At 36.8% G+C, this 19,579-nt stretch overlaps 1 protein-coding gene across 1 annotated transcript; it reads left to right on the top strand.

Annotated features, from left to right (window-relative positions):
* Positions 1 to 1,210: 1,210 nt before the first annotated feature.
* Positions 1,211 to 19,279, top strand: LOC126779954 (regulator of G-protein signaling 7). Its single transcript, XM_050504171.1, has 16 exons — positions 1,211 to 1,451; positions 3,410 to 3,557; positions 6,120 to 6,206; positions 6,677 to 6,837; positions 8,174 to 8,232; positions 8,536 to 8,678; positions 9,196 to 9,276; positions 10,626 to 10,739; positions 11,332 to 11,428; positions 12,150 to 12,291; positions 12,927 to 13,040; positions 14,064 to 14,192; positions 14,459 to 14,587; positions 16,274 to 16,337; positions 16,743 to 16,835; positions 17,844 to 19,279. The coding sequence occupies exons 1-16, from the start codon at positions 1,393 to 1,395 to the stop codon at positions 17,907 to 17,909; spliced, it is 1,686 nt and encodes a 561-aa protein (XP_050360128.1). The 5' UTR covers positions 1,211 to 1,392; the 3' UTR covers positions 17,910 to 19,279.
* Positions 19,280 to 19,579: the final 300 nt, after the last annotated feature.

Below are 19,579 nucleotides of genomic sequence, written 5' to 3' on the forward strand. Positions count from 1 at the left end.
TATTTAGATTCATGTTTTTGTCGATATGAAAATATAAAAATATTGGCCGTTTGAACAACTACCTTTGTCTATTTTGGTCTTATTTTGGTAAAATCTCACATTACCTATATAAATTCTACTTCGTACTAACAATATTTATTTTAAAACATAATCGCGTTGTTGGAAATAATATCAAGATAAAATAAATAATTGTCAGAATGAAGTGATTTTTGATACACAAAATAGATTAAAAAAATTATCAATAATAATTAATTCTATATTTAAATTCAAATGAATCGATAAGCTATATTTTTTTTTACTTGACGATCTCAATTTGTACTTCCTTTTCTTTAAATAGGTAATAATATTACACAGTATTATAATACCTTTCGAGAATGTCAAGGCTAAAGGTGAACGTAATTTATTATCAATCTTTATCAATTCATTTCTAATTTAAATTCAAGTGGTGCCATCTATTAATTAATTTATACACTACGTATTGTGTCTGTCGTGATAACTGAGAAAGGATTTTAATAATATTATACTATTGGGACTTATTATTTATAAGGTAGCATACATAATAATAAAATATCATTTCAAAACATTTAATTGAATATTTCCTCAATCTAAAAATAGCGGCAAAGGCGCTCAATAAACTCGTAAACACATGCGCTATCGAACTTCTAGTGCATATTGGTAGAATTAAGGTGACCACTTGTTAAGCTAAAATACATGAATGTAGGCTACTATCTCATTTAGTCGCATTAACAATGACTTAACTACCCATCTTTCTCTAACGCTCGCAAACAATTAGTGCCATCTCTTTTTAATAAGTGCACACATAAAAAATACAACTGATTAATGGCTGTCGTACTTTGACATTTCGACGTATTTCTGAAAATGTTTGAATTACTTGGGGTGTATGTTAAGTTTTCATGAATTAAACGTAGTAGTAAAATGTAATTGAAGTAGAATATTAAATTGTACGAGACTTTTCGATTAATATACTCTCTAAAACCAAAGATAAAAGGTCCTTAATAATTCCTAGTCAAGTGAATCAAAATTTCATTACAAATTTAGTTTTCTTTTAAATTTGTGTTAAGCTATTTTTGATATAAAACTTTACGTGAATGTTTTTATTTTTCACCCAATGACTGTGTAGCATAAGATAATTTAATGTGATACCTTATAAATTAACACCTTGACGTTAAAATGAATTGATTAATTTAAGAAAAAAATTAAAATGTTTGTGTATAAATATTTATAAAAAATTGTTTCCTGTTACGTGTGTATTGTTTAACGGTTCGTGGAACTCTTATTCCAATCAATGTGTGTTAGTGGGTTTAGTGATATTAAACGTACACATGACATGGCTCTTTAAGTTCATCTCGGAAGTACGGAAATTGAATTAAAATGGTTACAATGAATTCATCTGAAAAGGCGCAGAAAGCCTGCCAGCAAGGCCCCTCCAGGTAACTCACTATACTACTCTGGTTGACACTAGTGTGTAACATGCCATACTACCAATTAATTTTTTTTACTCGGTGTTAGGGCTTTGTGCAAATATTTCTTATTATTATTTATTCTACCACTTAGAAGCAATACTTGCTGTAAGTGTATTGTTGTGTTTGAATGTTAAGTGAGCCAGCATAATTACAAGCACAAGGGTAATAACATCTTAGTTTCCATAGTTAATGTAGTGCAGTGCAAACTTATATGGGCGTTAGTGACCTAACAGGTTGGCTTATAATTAAAACAAAACTTTCAAGAAGAAGCAGCATGGAACTGAATTATCTTCGTAATCTTGTATAGAATGAATATATTAATAATTATACAATTGTAATATCTATCTGGTAATTGTAATTCCATTGTTGTATCGCAGCAGGAAGCTAACCCACTAATACTATATATGTTTGAAGCATTTCCAAACAAAATAATAGGTTCTGAAGTCTTATATGTTAGAATAGGATAGGAAATTGCTTTTAATATCACTTAAATTTTAATAATGTTAAATAAATAAGTGGAGCGAACTTAAAATAGAATAATTTATTTGTAAAGCAAAGTCCAGGCTCACTTGGGGATATTTTCAATAAGGCAGTAATACAAACAGTTGTATCACAAAATGTTTACAACAGTATTATTTATATATACAATAATATATACAATTTTTATTTCATTTATATTTATTCAGCTTATTAACAATAATATTATAATAATAATAATAATTTATTCATTCAAGTAACAGAGACTCAATTATAAAATTACTAGAAGTAAATGGTTTTAAGTTAACAAAAATATTATTATATTATAGCCGCGACGGTGTAGTGGTTGGATTGTGTAAATCTTAACCAGTGATCATGGGTTCAAACCCAGGCAAGCACCACTGAATATTCATGTGCTTAATTTTTGTTTATAATTCATCTCATGCTTGACGGTGAAGGGAAACATTGTGAGGAAACCTGCATGTGTCTAATTTCACTCAAATTCTGCCACGTGTGTATTCCACCAACATAATACGGGTTAGTAGCAGCGTTACTACAATATAAATTCTAGGATATTGTTATTTTTAAATATTTTTTTTGATTTAATATTGAAGGTTGATTTTTTTTTATGGGCAAAATAATCACTGCACATTATAAAACAAAGCCCTGTCTGCTGTGTGCACGCGATAATCTAAATAACTACCAAATGGATTTTGATGCTGTTTTCACCAATGAACAGAGTGATTCATAAGGAAAGTTTACATACGAACCAGTTGGCGTGATAGGTAGATACTTGCCTTTCGCGCCCACAGGGGTAAACTTCCCGCCCAGGACAGACATTTGTGTGTATGTTTCCATAGTACGAGCTCTGCTTAGTTTGGGCGGTTGTGGCCATTTCTGATCAGATGGCGTATTTGCTTGTCCGCCTACGTTTTCTATAAAAATAAATTATGATACTACTGTTCGCGCGCGTGTTAGGGGGAGGAGTGGGGTGTTAGTAAAAAAAGTAGCCTGTGTGAGTTCTTGGGGTTTTATTTCATAGCAAATTTTATCAAAATCGATTCAGTGTCTTCGCCTTGCGTAACAGACAGACTTTCGAATTTATAATATCTACCTTCCACCGGAAAGCCGAGATGGCCTAGTGGTTAGAACGCGAGAATCTTAACCGATGATCGTGGGTTCAAACCCGGGCAAGCACCACTGAATTTTCATGTGCTTAATTTGTGTTTATAATTCATCTCGTGCTTGACGGTGAAGGAAAACTTCGTGAGGAAACCTGTACGTGTCTGATTTCATTGAAATTCTGCCACATGTGTATTCTACCAACTCGCATTGAAGCAGTGTGGTGGAATAAGCTCCAAACCTTCTCCTCAAAAGGGAGGGGAGGCCTTAGCCCAGCAGTGGGACATTAACAGGCTGTTACTGTACTGTACCTTTCACTTCCTCAGGGACACCACGAAGAGCACCAAAGATGACAAAGAGAAAGATAAGAAAGATAAAGATACGATGATAGCCAACCTGCCGCCGAGCGTCCAGGCGCTGATGTCAACAATACCATCACCAGAGGAATCGCCCAACTACCTCGTCTATAAAAAGGTACCAACTCTATATTAGTCTTATTCCTGATGGTAGCACTCTTGTGAGAACGCTCGTACCACCATATCACGACATGGTATGATGGTGTGCCCTATATCTATGGAATGTCTAGGATGTAGCACGCTTGCCTAGAAGTAACCCGTTTACTCTGGATTTGAACCAACATTGTACCTATCAGAAAATATAATTAGTCAGTATTAGCACGCATGGGTTACCCTGTCAGTGTTGTGTTGTGTATATCTGTAATTGGTACATATATTTGATATTTGTTACCGAAAACTGATTCGTTGGTCTAGTGGCTTGATGTAAGGCCGCAGACCCGGAGGTCCTGGTTTCAATTCGCAGGTCGGACCAATAAAAAGTTATCGGGTTTTTCTGTCAGAAAATTCTCAGTAGCAGCCCGGAGTCTGGAAGTTGGAAGTGTGTTCACTCCCGCGCCTCGGAAAGCACGTAAAGCTGTCGGTCCTGCGCCTGAACTCTTTCCGGTCGTGTCAGATTGCCGTCCCATCGAATTATGAGAGTTAGGGAATAGAAAATGCACCTGTGTTTGCGCACACACTTGTGCACTATAATATCTCCTGCGTAGTTGGCTAATCTCTCTTGAGATTGGCCACCGTTGCTGAAATCGGTCTGGAGGACGTTATTATTATTATATGATACCGAAATATGCTACTAAATTTATAGTGTTTAATATATGTACCGTAGATGTGCGTTTTCAAATAAATAAGATGTCACCAGTCCATACTGTAAATCACGAAAAATCTAGAGATATGTAAGAATTCAATGCCATAGGACGGCTATGTGAACTTGGCATCCGACTTTCGATAATCTTTTTTTTTCTTTTTGATTCTTATAGATATTCGTATGTAGTTGATTGTAGTAATTTTTTTTCGTTTGTAGTAGCTCTAAAAAAAATTGGAGGACATCGAAAAAAACTCATCCCCCGGTTTTGCCGACACTCAAAATGAATAGTTGATTCTTGAAGTGAATCGTTTGTAGTTGATTGTAGTGAAAAAAAGCGTTTGGAGTTGAAGCAAAAAAAAAACAGTAAAAAAAAATTTTTTTTAAAACTTTTAAACAAGTTTTTTTTCTTTCTGTAAACAAAGACGAACGATAATGAGATACACCAAGTGGAAAAATGGAGTATCTGTGTGTATACGTTTATGTATAATGAAACCAGACTGTTTTGACGCTTTTTTAATAAATGGTCAAACCGTAGCTTAAAGTTTAATAAACTATCAAGTATAACGCCAAGATAACTTATGCTCGTTACTTATTTGATTCTTGAATTATTTTATTATTGTAATATATTACCGAACACTTAGCAGGTCCCTTTATTTTATAGTAGCGATAATTCCGTTTGTGGACATTTTTTTGTTTATTTCGTTTGTAGTAGCTTCAATTTCGTTTGTAGTAACCTCTTTTCGTTTATAATAGCGTCAATTTCATTTGTAGTACCTTCTATTCGTTTGTAGAAGCGTTAATTTCGTTTGTAGTAACCTCTTTTAGTTTGTAGTATCTTCATTTCGTTTGTAGTACCTTCTATTCGTTTGTAGAAGCGTTAATTTCGTTTGTAGTAACCTCTTTTAGTTTGTAGTATCTTCATTTCGTTTGTAGTACCTTCTATTCGTTTGTAGAAGCATTAATTTCGTTTGTAGTAACCTCTTTTAGTTTGTAGTATCTTCATTTCGTTTGTAGTACCTTCTATTCGTTTGTAGAAGCGTTAATTTCGTTTGTAGTAACCTCTTTTAGTTTGTAGTAGCGGTCATTTCGTTTATAGTAACCTCTTTTCGTTTTTAATAGCTTTAATTTCGTTTGTAGTAACCTCTTTTCGTTTGTAGTATCTTCATTTCGTTTGTAGTACTTTCTATTCGTTGGTAGTAACGGTCATTTCGTTTATAGTAACTTGGTGTATCTCATTATCGTTCGTCTTTGTTTTCAGAAAGAAAAAAAACTTGTAAAAAAGTATAAAAAAAATTTTTTTTTTACTGTTTTTTTTTTGCTTCAACTACAAACGCTTTTTTTCACTACAATCAACTACAAACGATTCACTTCAAGAATCAACTATTCATTTTGAGTGTCGGCAAAACCGGGGGATGAATTTTTTTAGATGTCCTCCAATTTTTTTACTAAAAATTTATTACAATAAACTACATACGAATATCTATAAGAATCAAAAAGAAAAAAAAAACGATTTTCAAAAGTCGGGTGCCAAGTTCGCATAGCCCCACAGGACAATATTTTAGACGGCGTGTTTTTGCTATAATTTTTAATGTGTATTTTGTTTTTTTAATTTTAATTTTATATATTATAATAATGACTGTACATTATAGATAAATAAATAAAAAAAAACAATAGAGTAATAATGAAAATTACAAAAAAAAAAAGAATTCAATTAGGTTATTTTTTTACTAAAGATGATTTGGATGGAGACTTTTATAATTTTTTTTTAAAAAAGCTCACCAGACGAATATTGTCACTCGCCTAAATTATCGAATCGCGTGATATACGTAAATCTGAGGTTTGTTTATTTTTAATCCTTCGGTTGTATTTGTTTTCAAGATGGAGGCTATCATAGAGAAGATGCAAGATGAGACGACCGGCGTCCCTGTTCGAACGGTCAAGAGTTTCATGACGAAGATACCATCGGTGAGTACTGTGTTGTATTTTAGGAAGGCAGACTGACTGATTGGTCATGATGTTGGCGCCAACTTTGCCAATAGGAACTGCCAGTTGATGCGATTAAAATTCTGGCAAACGTGACGTATGATAGTAGTTAGTCGCCATAGCCCATAGACATTGGTGCTGGAAGAAATATTAACCGTTCTGTACATCGTCAATGCGCCACCAACCTTGGATATTATGTGTTATGTCCCTTGTGCCTGCAGTTAAACTGGCTCACTCACCGCCACTTGGCCCTTCTGGGTGGTACTAAATCAGGCCAAGCCATTTACAGTGGGGAGCTCCAAAATCTCCACTAAGTTGAGAGAGTCGAGGCGTAACAGCTATGACATTAACAGGCTGCAGCTTTTTTTTTAACGAGGAAAAAATCGATAGTGAATTTCACCTCCATCCAGGTCAAAGTACAACTTTCTTAAGTGTTAATATCCTCGTTCTAGGTGTTCACCGGCTCCGACCTGGTGTCCTGGCTGAGCCGATACCTCAACCTCGAGGAAAGCTGGGAGTCCCTCCACCTGGCACACCTGCTGGCTGCCCACGGATACCTGTTCCCGATCGACGATCACTGCCTCACCGTCCGCAACGACAATACTTACTATCGGTTAGTCGACACGTATAATCTTTTTTTTTTTGTTTTCTAGTTGACTTGTTGCTGTTGGCCCAAATGCCTTGACAGCGTCACGTATAATCGCTTAACATGAATATTGTAAGCGAGAAGCAGAGCCGAGATGGCCCAGTGGTAAGAACGCTTGAACCTTAACCGATGATCGCGGTTCCAAGCCCGGGCAAGCACCACTGAATTTTCATGTGCTTAATTTGTTTTTATAATTCATCTCGTGCTTGACGGTGAACGAAAACATCGTGAGGAAACCTGCATGTGTCTAATTCTGCCACATGTGTATTCCACCAACCCGCATTGGAGCAGCGTGCTGGAATAAGTTCCATACCTTCTCCTCAAAAAGGGAGAGGAGGCCTTAGCCCAGCAGTGGGACATTCACAGGCTGTTACTTACTGTAAATATTATAAAAGCGAATTACGCTTTCATCTCTTAACTACACAACTGACCATCATGATATTTCGTCAGGGATACGTTGAAAGATATGGTACCTAAAATATACCACAAGAAGGCAAAACCCCGACTTTAAACTAGCTTACAATAATATTGGAGTAATTTAGCGAATTTATTATAAGTTTTTTCTTCAAATTTATTAATATATAAAGTCCCTATTTCTTAAGTGTAAAGCTCATACAAATATAACCCGGGAGGGGTTACACTTACCCCCTTAAAGTTGAAGTTTCCCAAAAAATTGTTAGCGTATGCTTACTTCATAAATGTTCCCAGTTTTTACTTTCTAGACTCACTAGTTTGGGCTGTGTGTTGATAGTCAGTCAGGACAAAGGATTTTATATGTATATATTATGGTGGGGGTAGCCAGTCCCCATGGAAAGAGCGCAGGCAGTCAATAGAACAACAGTTAGCGTTCTTAACTTGTGTGGAATTAGTTTAATATTCTGTTGTAAAGTATCACTCACACATACTAAAAGGTTATACTCGCTGGCAAGTGGTCACCGCTTAGACTATTGGCATTGTAAGAAATGTTAACCATCCCTTACATCACCAATGCGCCACTAACATTTTTTTTAATAAGGTAGGCGGACGAGCAAATGGGCCACCTGATGGTAGTGGTCACCAACGCCCATAGACATTGGCATTGTAAGCAATGTTAACCATCGCTTACATCACCAATGCGCCACCAACCTTGGGAAGTTAAATGTTATGTTATGTGCCTACAGTTACACTGGCTCACTCACCATTCCAATTGGACAACAATACTCCCAATACTTAAGTATCGCTGTACGGTGGTAGTATTTGTGATGACTGGGTGGTACCACCAAGAATGTCAAATTTCGTTGTTTTAATATTTAATGTCTTTTAGATTTCAGACACCGTACTTTTGGCCGTCGAATCAGTGGGAGCCGGAGAATACGGACTATGGTAAGTGGTAGTCGATTTGAATCTACCATCTCATTTATTTAATTGTTTATTATCATACAACGGTCGTTGGTTCACTTTCATGAAAGCGACGATATGTTATTTTATATTAAAAAAAAGTTATGTCATAACAAAAATATTTATTTTCAACTTTGTGACGTCATAATGTTAACATGTCGGGCATTCGCGACGCGTTTTTAAATCGCCGTAATATTGTTCTATTTAATAAACATTGAAATCAAATAGAAGGACAAATGATATTTATTTTTCAATCATAATATACGATTGTAATAATTTTTTTTCTAGCGGTGTACCTCTGCAAGCGGACGATGCAGAACAAAGCCCGCCTGGAGCTGGCTGATTACGAGGCGGAGTCGCTCGCGAGGTTGCAGAAGATGTTCAGCAGGAAGTGGGAGTTCATATTCATGCAGGCGGAAGCGCAGAGCAAGGTTAGCGTAGCGTGTGACAGTGTCCTCGCTAACCTTACATCAGAACCAGTGCGAGTTTTGTACAAATTAGTGAATGGTCTTATTAAGAATGGATGTAATTAAGCAATGTATAAAATAAGCGCTATGAGGGTGGCATTTTATTGAAGAAAAAAAAACTCCTTAAAATGAATGATTTGAAAAAAAGTTGAGTATAGACATTTGTGCCGAGATGGCCCAGTGGTAAGAACGCGTGAATCTTAACCGATGAATTTTCATGTGCTTAATTTGTGATTATAATTCATCTCGTGCTTGACGGTGAAGGAAAACATCGTGAGGAAACCTGCATGTGTCTAATTTCACTGAAATTCTGCTACATGTGTATTCCACCAACCCGCATTGGAGTAGCGTGGTGGAATAAGCTCCAGACCTTCTCCTCAAAAAGAGGAGAGGAGGCCTTTAGCCCAGCAGTGGGACATTCACAGGCTGTTACGATATAGACATTTGTGAAAATACTAGATTATCTTCTTTTGTGTTACAGGTAGACAAGAAACGGGATAAGTTGGAGAGGAAAGTTCTAGATAGCCAGGAGAGAGCGTTCTGGGATGTACATCGTCCGATGGTAAATATACTATCAAGTACTTGGTAATTTTTTATAGAAAGGGTCATCAAGTAAATTGGTGTAAAAGGGTCATCTAGTAAATTGACGAAAAAGGGTCACCTAGTGAATTGATCTATAAGTGTCATCAAGTAAATTGGTGTAAAAGGGTCACTTTTGTAAATTGTTGTACAAAGGTCACCTAGTAAAGTCTATAAGCGTCACCTAGTTAATTGTTATAAAAGGGTCACGTAGCAAATTTTTCTTAATGGGTCAATTAGTAAATTGGTGTAAAAGAAGCACGTTTGGGACGCCTGTGTGTCTAGTCCAAGTTACTTTGCATATTTTATGTATGGAATTAAAACAGCGCCATCTAGTGACAATAATCGGAATTCCGTACGTGATTAAAGTCAACGCTATCGAATAAATAATAAATATCGTACTAAGACCACTGGACATGTAATGCTGGCTCTGATGACAACTATGCTACAGTGCGACCTAATCGGTTAGCGATGCTTTTTTTATAATATAGGAAGGCGGACGAGCATATGGGCCACCTGATGGTAAGTGGTTATCAAAGCCCATAGACATTGGCATTGTAAGAAATGTTAACCATCGCTTACATCGCTAAAGCGCCACCAACCTTGGGAACTAAGATGTTATGTCCCTTGTGCCTGTAATTACACTGGCTCACTCACCCTTCAAACCGGATCACAACAATACCAAGTACTGCTGTTTTGCGGTATAATATCTGATAAGTGGGTGGTACTTACCCTGACGGTCTTGCACAAAGCTCTACCACCGGTAAAGTCACGTGCGTCACGGAAGCGAAAGCGATCCCGTGGCGCTCCTCGTTGAGACGAAAAGGGTACCGCTGGTTTTTTAGTGGGTTTTCCGATGTTCGGGGCGCACTCGGCGTCTCGGTAAAATAAGTAATGAATTTTCGTTTCTCTGCGACGGTTAAGGAACAAATTAAATATGTATGACGTAGTTTATATGTAAATGTTCCACTGCTGGGATAAGGCCTCGTCTCCCTTTTTGAGGATAAGGTTTGGAGCTTATTCCACCACGCTGTTCCAATGCGGGTTGGTGGAATACACATGTGGCAGAATTTCGATGAAATTAGACACATGTAGGTTTCCTCACGATGTTTTCCTTCATCGAAAACATGAGATGAATTATAAACAGAAATTAAGCACATGAAAATTCAGAGGTGCTTGCCCGGGTTGAACCCACGATCATCGGTTAAGATTCAGGCATTCTTACCACTGGGCCACCTCGACTTATATATGACGTAAATCGAGGAAATCGTTAGTAAGAGGCTCGTTATATTACGGTTTCACTGTATAATGTCATTTTATTTTACATTCCAGCCGGGCTGCGTGAACACGACAGAAATGGACCCGAAGAAGCTCTCCAGGATCAATGCTATCAAGGCGAAACGGCTACGGCAGTGCCAGGAATTGATACTGCAGCATAATTTGAAGGTATTACGAGTTGTTTGTTGATAAATTGATAATATGTTTTATAGCGTGACAGCTATGACGTGTATGTTATATGTGGATAACATTGTCCACAGATAACAAAGTAATTTTTTTTTTATGGAATAGAAAGGCGGACGAGCATATGGGCCACCTGATGGTAAGTCGTCACCAACGCCCATAGACAATGGCATTGTAAGCAATGTTAATCATCGCTTACATTACAATGCGCCACCAACCTTGGGAACTAAGTATGTCCCTTGTACCTGTAATTACACTGGCTCACTGGCTTCAAACCTGAGCACAACAATACTGCGGTTTTTTTTTCTGTTTTTTTACTATCATAATTTCAAATTTCAATTTAATTATCATACATTATTTATTGCTATCATAATATGTTATTGTTCAATGATTACAAAATTATAATATAATTAAAATCCATAATTAAAATTGCATTTAATTTTACTTACCCTATATTATATATTGTGTGTTGTATTATAGTAACGTTTGTTGGGAGACCTTCTAACGTGTGACGTCACGGAGGTCAGTCTGATTTTAAAACGATTCTAACTAAGCGAACCGTTTTTTTTTTTTTCAGAACAATCCAATAGTGACAATAACGAATGCACAGGAAAGTGAAGATGCGATACAGAAGAATATTGAGAAGAATAATGAGATACCTATCAGGGAGAACGGTGAGTTTTATTATTATTATTATTTATTTACTTAAAAACTTTTTGGTCATCACATTGTCTAGTTTACTTGTGGTAAGGCCTTGTGCAAGCTCGTCTGGGTAGATACCACCCTCTCATCAGATATTCTACCGCAAAACAGCAGTACTTGGTACTGTTGTGTTCCGGTTTGAAGGGTGAGTGAGCCAGTGTAATTACAGGCACAAGGGACATAAAATCTTAGTTCCCAAGGTTGGTGGCGCGTTTCACCAATGCGTAAGCGATGGTTAACATTTCTAACAATGCCAATGTCTAAGGGCGTTGGTGATTGCTTACCATCAGGTGGCCCATATGCTCGTCCGCCTTCCTATTCTCTAAAAAAAAAAAGTATGACAAAAGGCGGACTTAATGTCTAAATTCTCTAACAATCGACCTTTAGGCTGAGCGGAAACTCGTATTCGTAATAAATAATAAAAAATATACATACATACAAATATAACAACAAAGAAAATAAAAAAAAACAGATTATTACTATGCGAAATACCACTCATCACGAGACCTCTTAAATTATCTGTGCGATTGACTTGAAATTCCTCACAGTTTTTTTTAAGAGTATAAATTGGTAGTCGAGCAAATTGCCCACCCGATGGTAAGTGGTCACCACCGAAATATTAACCATTAATATTTTGACCGCCTGCCTATTTTATATGTAAATTAAAAGTGAACTTAATTTTAATTTTTTTAGGGGAGACGTCCCAAACCCAACCAGAGGCAATAGAAGTTGAGAAAACCATAGAGCAACAGATAGAGGCGGCGAAGAGACAGCTGGCAGTATTGAAAGCCCGTATGGAGAGAAGAAACGTCCGAGTGAGCAAAGTCGCGGAAATGTAAGTAACGAGACCCACTGCTGGGCTAATAATTATTATTATCGTGTTTATATAATAATAATAATATTAAAATATATAAAGATAATAAAGGTATTGAGTTAGGAATCGATTTTGATACAGAATAAATAAATGTGATTGTTTTTAATAGTTTTTAATAAAAAAAAGTCGAGATGGCCCAGTGGTAAGAACGCGTGAATCTTAACCGATGAACGTTGGTTCGAACCCGGGAAAGCACCACTGAATTTTTATGTACGTAATTTCTGTTTATAATTCACCCCTTCCTTCATACCACCGCTTAACTGTGACATAAATTCCATCGCGCACAAAGAAATTTGGCAACTGCTTTCTTAGTCGCACTTCCAAAAAATGGAATTCCTTACCAGCTCACGTGTTCCCCATCACTTACAACCCGGGTTCCTTCTAACGAGGCGTGAAGAGGCATCTTGCGGGCCGGCAAGGCGGGGGCGGCTAGTACAGAAATTTGGACTCTACTACCACTTACCATCAGGTGGAGTAGAGTCATTTACCTTCCCGGCAAATATATAAAAAAAATAAAAATTGAAATCGTTGGTGCCGGTTCTCGGTAGAATCTACATTTGAAACCGGTAGGTGTTATAAATTTTTTTATGTTTCAGGTTTATATCATACTGTGAGCAGTATTCTGAATATGATGCCTTCCTAACACCCCCCGAATGGCCGAACCCCTGGATAAGTGATACGACGGAGCTTTGGGACCAGGAGAAGCAATGGTGAATTTCCTTCCATCAACTAATAAATTTATAAATTACAGACCCAGGTGAAGCGCGTGACAGCTATGACGTGTATGTATTATCTGTGGATATTATTGTCCATAGATAACAAAGTTATGTAAAATAGTACTAGCCCGATGCTTCCTGCTAATGTGTTTCTGTGATCATAGTTATAAGGCTCTTTGTCTTAAATTTTTTTTTTATCTGTATAAATCTGAGCGCGCGATACGCGGTAACTGAGAGTACGAGCGTGGTGACGTCAGCGTGAGATCAGTTGTTTTGAGTGTGTTAAAAAGCCGAGATGGCCCGGTGGTTAGAACGCGTGAATCTTGACCGATGATCGTGGGTAACCCGGGCAAGCACCACTGAATTTTCATGTGCTTAATTTGTGTTTATAATTCATCTCGTGCTTGACGGTGAAGGAAAACATCGTGAGGAAACCTGCATGTGTCTAATTTCTAATTTCACTGGTGGAATAAGCTCCAAACCTTCTCCTCAAAAGGGAGGGGAGGCCTTAGCCCAGCAGCGGGACATTAATAGGCTATTACTGCTACTACTGAGTGCGTTAATGTGTGCGTGAGATCGGTACACGAGCTTACGTGTTCACACTTTATTTATTGTATTTTTTTTGTGTACAGTACATACTATATTATAGGTAATTATTAAGTGCGAGCTGTCCCCCGTGGTAAGTGTATCTCAGCGACATAACCGTCGTTACCCGTTAAAAAATGACGTCATAGGCACAGCTAGTACTGTTGACAAAAAAAAAAAAATTTTTTTTACTGTAAACATTTTATTTTAAATGTATTTAAAATAGTTTGTGTTATATGTTAACAAGTTTAGTATGGCAACACAGTTTCGCATTTATAATATTACATATATATCTAAGTTTTAAGTTGTTATAATTTTCGATAGACTGAACTAATTTTGATGAAACAAAAACTAAACGATATTAGTAGTTTTGACTTGTTTGAACATTGCCCGCAGAATATGACCTCAAACCCACGGGTTTATATATTCCAGCAAGGAACCGTTGCCGTTGCGTCGCGTCCGGCGCTGGTCCTTCGGTCTCCGGGAACTTCTCCGAGACCCGCCTGGGAGGGAGCACTTCGCGAAGTTCCTCAGCAAGGAGTTCAGTGGCGAGAATCTCAAGTAAGTTTATATATACAGGCTGTCCCAAAATATAACAATATATATATATATATATATATATTGCGCATAAAGCGGTACTGTAAGTGATAGTAGTGAAAATATATATGTCTTCTTAAAATATATATGTCTCTTTCTATTTACGCCATATCTTCCTTCTCTCTCGTTTAAATAAATAAGCGTAAGCGTGACAGCAAAAAATTAAGTACATTATTTCTGCCCCCCCCCCCCCCCTCCCCTCCCTTCAATAACATTTGTGCCGTTTTCAGATTCTGGCTGGCGGTTCAGGAGTTGAAGGCGTTGCCGATTCGGAGAGTGTCGTCTCGTGCCAAGGAGATATGGAAGGAGTACTTCGCGTCTGATGCTCCGTCACCAGTCAACATAGATGCTGCTAGCAGGTTAGACACTCAAATACATACTCGTAACACCATGGACAAGTATAAAGTTCTAACCACTAACTATTAATAATATGTAGATTATTTAGTTGGTCTATTTATTTATTTATTTATTTATATACTCTTTACTGCACACCAATATAGACAAAAATAATAGGAGTAAAACAAAAACAAAGAAAAGAAAAATGTACAATAGGCGGCCTTATCGCTAAAACAGCGATCTCTTCCAGGCAACCTTTGGTAGAGGAGAGAGATAGGATGGTAGGGGTGTACAAATTATTTAATACATAAAAAAAAATAGATACAATATATATATGTATATATACGATACATAAATAAATATTCCATAATTATATAATTATATAATAATATAATATACATACACATTATAAATATATACATTTACATACTATAGATACTTACATAATAAATAAAATATTTAATTGCAGTATTTCTTCATGAAGCAAGATAGTGCTCTTTTATCATTTTTTGGTCTAGTGGCTTGATATAAGGCCGAAGACCCGGAGGTCCTGGGTTCAATTCCCAGGTCGGACCAATAAAAAGTTATCGGGTTTTTCCTGTCAGAAAATTCTCAGTAGCAGCCCGGAGTCTGGAAGTTGGAAGTGTGTACACTCCCGTGCCTCGGAAAGCACGTAAAGCCGTCGGTCCTGCGCCTGAACTCTTTCCGGTCGTGTCGGATTACCTTCCCATCGGATTATGAGAGTTAGGGAGTAGAGAGTGTGTTTGCGCACACACTCGTGCACTATAATATTTCCTGCGCAGTTGGCTAATCTCTCTTGAGATTGGTCGCCGTGGCCGAATTCGGTCTGGAGGACATTATTATTATTATTATTTTAAATATTAGGTTAGTAAGTCTTTTATGGGACAATGTATACGCTTTTACAACAGGATTCCAGAAAGCATTCAAAAATATTCAATTGTGAAATTTAAAAGAATCTTTAATGAACGCTTGTGTGCTAAAGGATATTACAGAACTAATGAATTTTTAAATGATTGCACACCTTGGGATTGAAACGAACGCCTCGAGGTTATTTCAAATTAAAAAAAAGTATAGATATTCCCAAGGTTGGTGGCGCATTGGTGATGTAAGCGATGGTTAACATTTCTTACAATGCCAATGTCTATGGGCGTTGGTGACCAAATACCATCAGGTGGCCCATATGCTCGTCCGCCTTCCTATTCTATATAAAAAAAAGATAATTTATTCTATTATATTAATATAAAAGAAACCCCGATGAGTTTCTTTCGCCGGTTCCTCTCAGGTCTGAGGTGTTTATTTCCGAACCGGTGGTAGATTTATGACAATTAATAAGCAAGTGTGACGATTGAGTATTTTAATTGTTCGAAAGTTGATTTCAAATATTAAGTGATACGGACCTACACCACCACTTGGTGGTAGGGTTTTGTTCAAGCACGTCTACGGTACCACCATATTAGATATTCTACCGCAAAACAGCAGTACTTGGTATTGTTGTGTTCCGGTTTGAAGGGTGAGTGAGCCAGTGTAATTACAGGCACAAGGGACATAACATCTTAGTTCCCAAGGTTGGTGGCGCATTAACGATGTAACATTGTTTTTCAACAATTAAAATCCTTCAAACAAAGCTCGTCTCAATAAATAATCATATGAATTTCACTTAAATATAATACTTTTTTTTTTTCTTCCAGGGAACTGACAAGGGCGAAGGTGGAGTCCGGTACAGCCGATAGATACTGCTTCGATCAAGCCCAGGTAAGTTTTTAAATGTTAATTATCGGTTATATTATTAAGAAAAGCACGACGATAGCGCGATTTAAAACACTACTAACGCCATCTATTGGTGAAATATATGGAACATATATTCAAGCGCAGGTAAGTTTTTGAATGTTATTATATTATTAAGAAAAGTACGACGATAGCGCGATTTAAAACACTACTAACGCCATCTATTGGTGAAATATATGAAACATATATTCAAGCGCAGGTAAGTTTATTAAATGTTAATTATAGGTTATGTTATTAAAAAAAGCTCGACGATAGCGCGATTTAAAATACTACTAACGCCATCTATTGGTGAAATATATGAAACACATATGAATATGTATAAGAAAAATAATATTGCGGCACTAACAGTGTGATAATCATTTATCATTCCAGGCCCACGTCTATCACCTGATGAAGTCTGACAGCTACTCCAGGTACCTCAGGTCGGAGATGTACAAGGATTACTTGAATGGCTCCAAGAAGAAGGTGCGCCAGAAATTACAATATAATATGTAGTCCAATAGTGGAATGGTTTCTAATCCCAAGAAAGAGACATATAGCGCACAAGTGTGTGCGCAAACACACTTAGATACTTACCTTTCACGCCGAAGGTTGTGGGTTCGATTCCCACCCAGGACAGACATTTGTGTGCATGAACATGTCTGTCTGTCCTGAGTCTGGGTGTAATTATCTATATAAGTATGTATTTACAAAAGAAAAGTAGTGTATGTAGTATATCAGTTGTCTGGTTTCCATAGTACGAGCTCTGCTTAGTTTGGGATCAGATGGCCGTGTGTGGATAATGTCCCAGGATATTATTCCCGGTCGTGTCGGATTGCCGTCCCATCGGATTACGAGAGTTAGGGAATAATAATAATATCCCGGGACATTATTCACACACCAACCAATCACGTGGATCTGTCTAGGACAGACATTTGTGTGCTGCCCACAACCTTCGGCGTGAAAGGCAAGTATCTACCAACCACACTGTGTAAACATGTGAGCGCGTGTCAATCTCACGCACACATAAATCACTCACAAAAACTAATCTTACGTTGACGTCATGACGCTCGAAATCTTACTCTTACTCGTCTGACGCTCGAAATCTCACTGTACCAAGCGCTTAGATGTTTACTTGTAGTTAAGACCTGAAGCCTAATGAACAAACTTTCGCATTTATAATATTATTAAGGAAATTAAGATCCTAGAACCGAAGACGCCACATTTGTGTGCATGAACATTCATGCACACAAATGTCTGTCCTGGGTGGGAATCGAACCCACAACCTTCGGCGTGAAAGGCAAGTATCTACCAACCACGCCAACCGGCCCGTCAAACTTAACTACTTATATACACTTTAATTTTACTTACAAAGTTCCTATAACAACTTTTAAAACGCCATTTTGTTTTTCATAATGTCATAGACTATTCAAGACCAATGATATTGCGTCTATTTAATGCTAAGCCGATTTTAATAAACATTTCCCATTTCAGACATCCGTGAAGGGGATCAGATCGATCGTTTCGTTCACCGGCAGGAAAGAAACATCCGCTAACTGAAGCTATACATTGTTGGAACACCATCAAAATTGGTATAATGATTCGAGATTCGATTTTTGTAATTGATTTGAATTTAGAATTTAAAGAAAAACTTTACAATTTTAAAAGAAAGTAATAATTGAAAGCTGTTTCGTAATATTTTGTTGTTTTAAATTCGTTGTTTTGGAGTTAAGGTCTTAATAGACAAACATACATTTTGATTATTTGTTGTAACAATTGTTTTGGGGATTTTGATAATAATCTCTGTAGGAATGCAGGTTAAATCAATAAAAGGAAGACTTGTAAATCGTTTTGGGCTAGATACGTTGCACGCAGACGTTACGCATAAAACGTTGCACTCTTATTTGAAAATCTAATAAAAATTTCTTAGAAGGTGCGTCAGAAACGTTGCATCCTGACGTTACACAGATAACGTTGCTCTCACATTAAATTAAAATTTAATTACCTTGTAAGGTGCATCAGAAACGTTGCACCCAGACGCTACACGTTGCACTCATATTGGAAAAGTATTTTTTTTGGAAGGTTTTTGTTAGCGTTAGAAACGTTGTACTCAGACGTTTCACATAAAACGTTGCAATCATACTTGAAATTTATTCTTCTCGGAAGATTCTTTGTTTGCGTCAGAAACGTTGCAGACAAACGTTGCACTTAAATTTGAAATTAAAATTTAATGTTCTCGAAAGGTGCGTGCGGTTTGCGTCAAAAATGTTGCACTAAAAAAGTGACCTATAGAATGTGGCACTCAAATTTTTTTCTTTCAAAAAGTGCTTATAACAATATTTTATGTATAAATAATAGACGCTATTATGAGGCTCGAAATTATAATTATAAAAGGTTTTTTTTAAGTTTACTTTTTCATGACATTATAATATAATATGGCGCTCTCCGCCATATTAGCCATCTTCTATTTACGCCTCCGATTCCACCGAAGCCAAAGTTTTTTTTTCACAATCATCATCCAAAAGACTGTCTTATTATAAACTGCCCTAATTTTTTTTAATGTAAATAAATTAGTTTTAGAATAAAATTGTGTAATGAAATAAATATTTAATCGGTAAACGAAAATGGAAAATAAAAAAGGTAATATGTCACCATTTATAGAAAAGAAAAGCAAGTAATTACGTCACTCTTGGGCAAAACCTCGTCTTCAGAAGACTTGTGGTATACTACCAGGCTTCATTGTAGGGTAGGGTTTCGTTCAACCCCACCCACAACCACCGAGCGACGGGCCGGTTGACGCCTTTCGCGCCGAAGGTTGTGGGTTCGATTCCCACCCAGGACAGACATTTCTGTGCATGAACATGTCTGTTTGTCCTGAGTCTGGGTGTAATTATCTATATAAAGTATGTATTTACAAAAGAAAAGTAGTATATGTAGTATATCAGTTGTCTGGTTTCCATAGTACGAGCTCTGCTTAGTTTGGGATCAGATGGCCGTGTGTGAATAATGTCCCAGGATATTATTATAATATGAAAAAATTCTGGTTTGTTTTTGTGTCTATCAAACAGATAAGCAAAAGCCAGCTATTGATATATCATATATATCTATAAAATTGTATTAAAATATCACATATATGTTTCAAATAAATTAATTTTACTAGCGATGCTAACGGTACTTATATGTAAGCCGTTCAATTTCGAAACGTCCTATCGTAATAGTGGTTGGAACTA

The sequence above is a fragment of the Nymphalis io genome, chromosome 30 (assembly GCF_905147045.1).
Source record: "Nymphalis io chromosome 30, ilAglIoxx1.1, whole genome shotgun sequence".
Lineage (NCBI taxonomy): Eukaryota > Metazoa > Arthropoda > Insecta > Lepidoptera > Nymphalidae > Nymphalis > Nymphalis io.

Bases quoted from the DNA above. Each gene is read 5' to 3' on its own strand.
- LOC126779954 (XM_050504171.1), top strand. From the start codon at position 1,393: ATGGTTACAATGAATTCATCTGAAAAGGCGCAGAAAGCCTGCCAGCAA. The intron at 11,429-12,149 runs GTGAGTTTTATT...TAATTTTTTTAG, and splicing joins GATACCTATCAGGGAGAACG to GGGAGACGTCCCAAACCCAA. The intron at 14,193-14,458 runs GTAAGTTTATAT...TGCCGTTTTCAG, and splicing joins TTCAGTGGCGAGAATCTCAA to ATTCTGGCTGGCGGTTCAGG.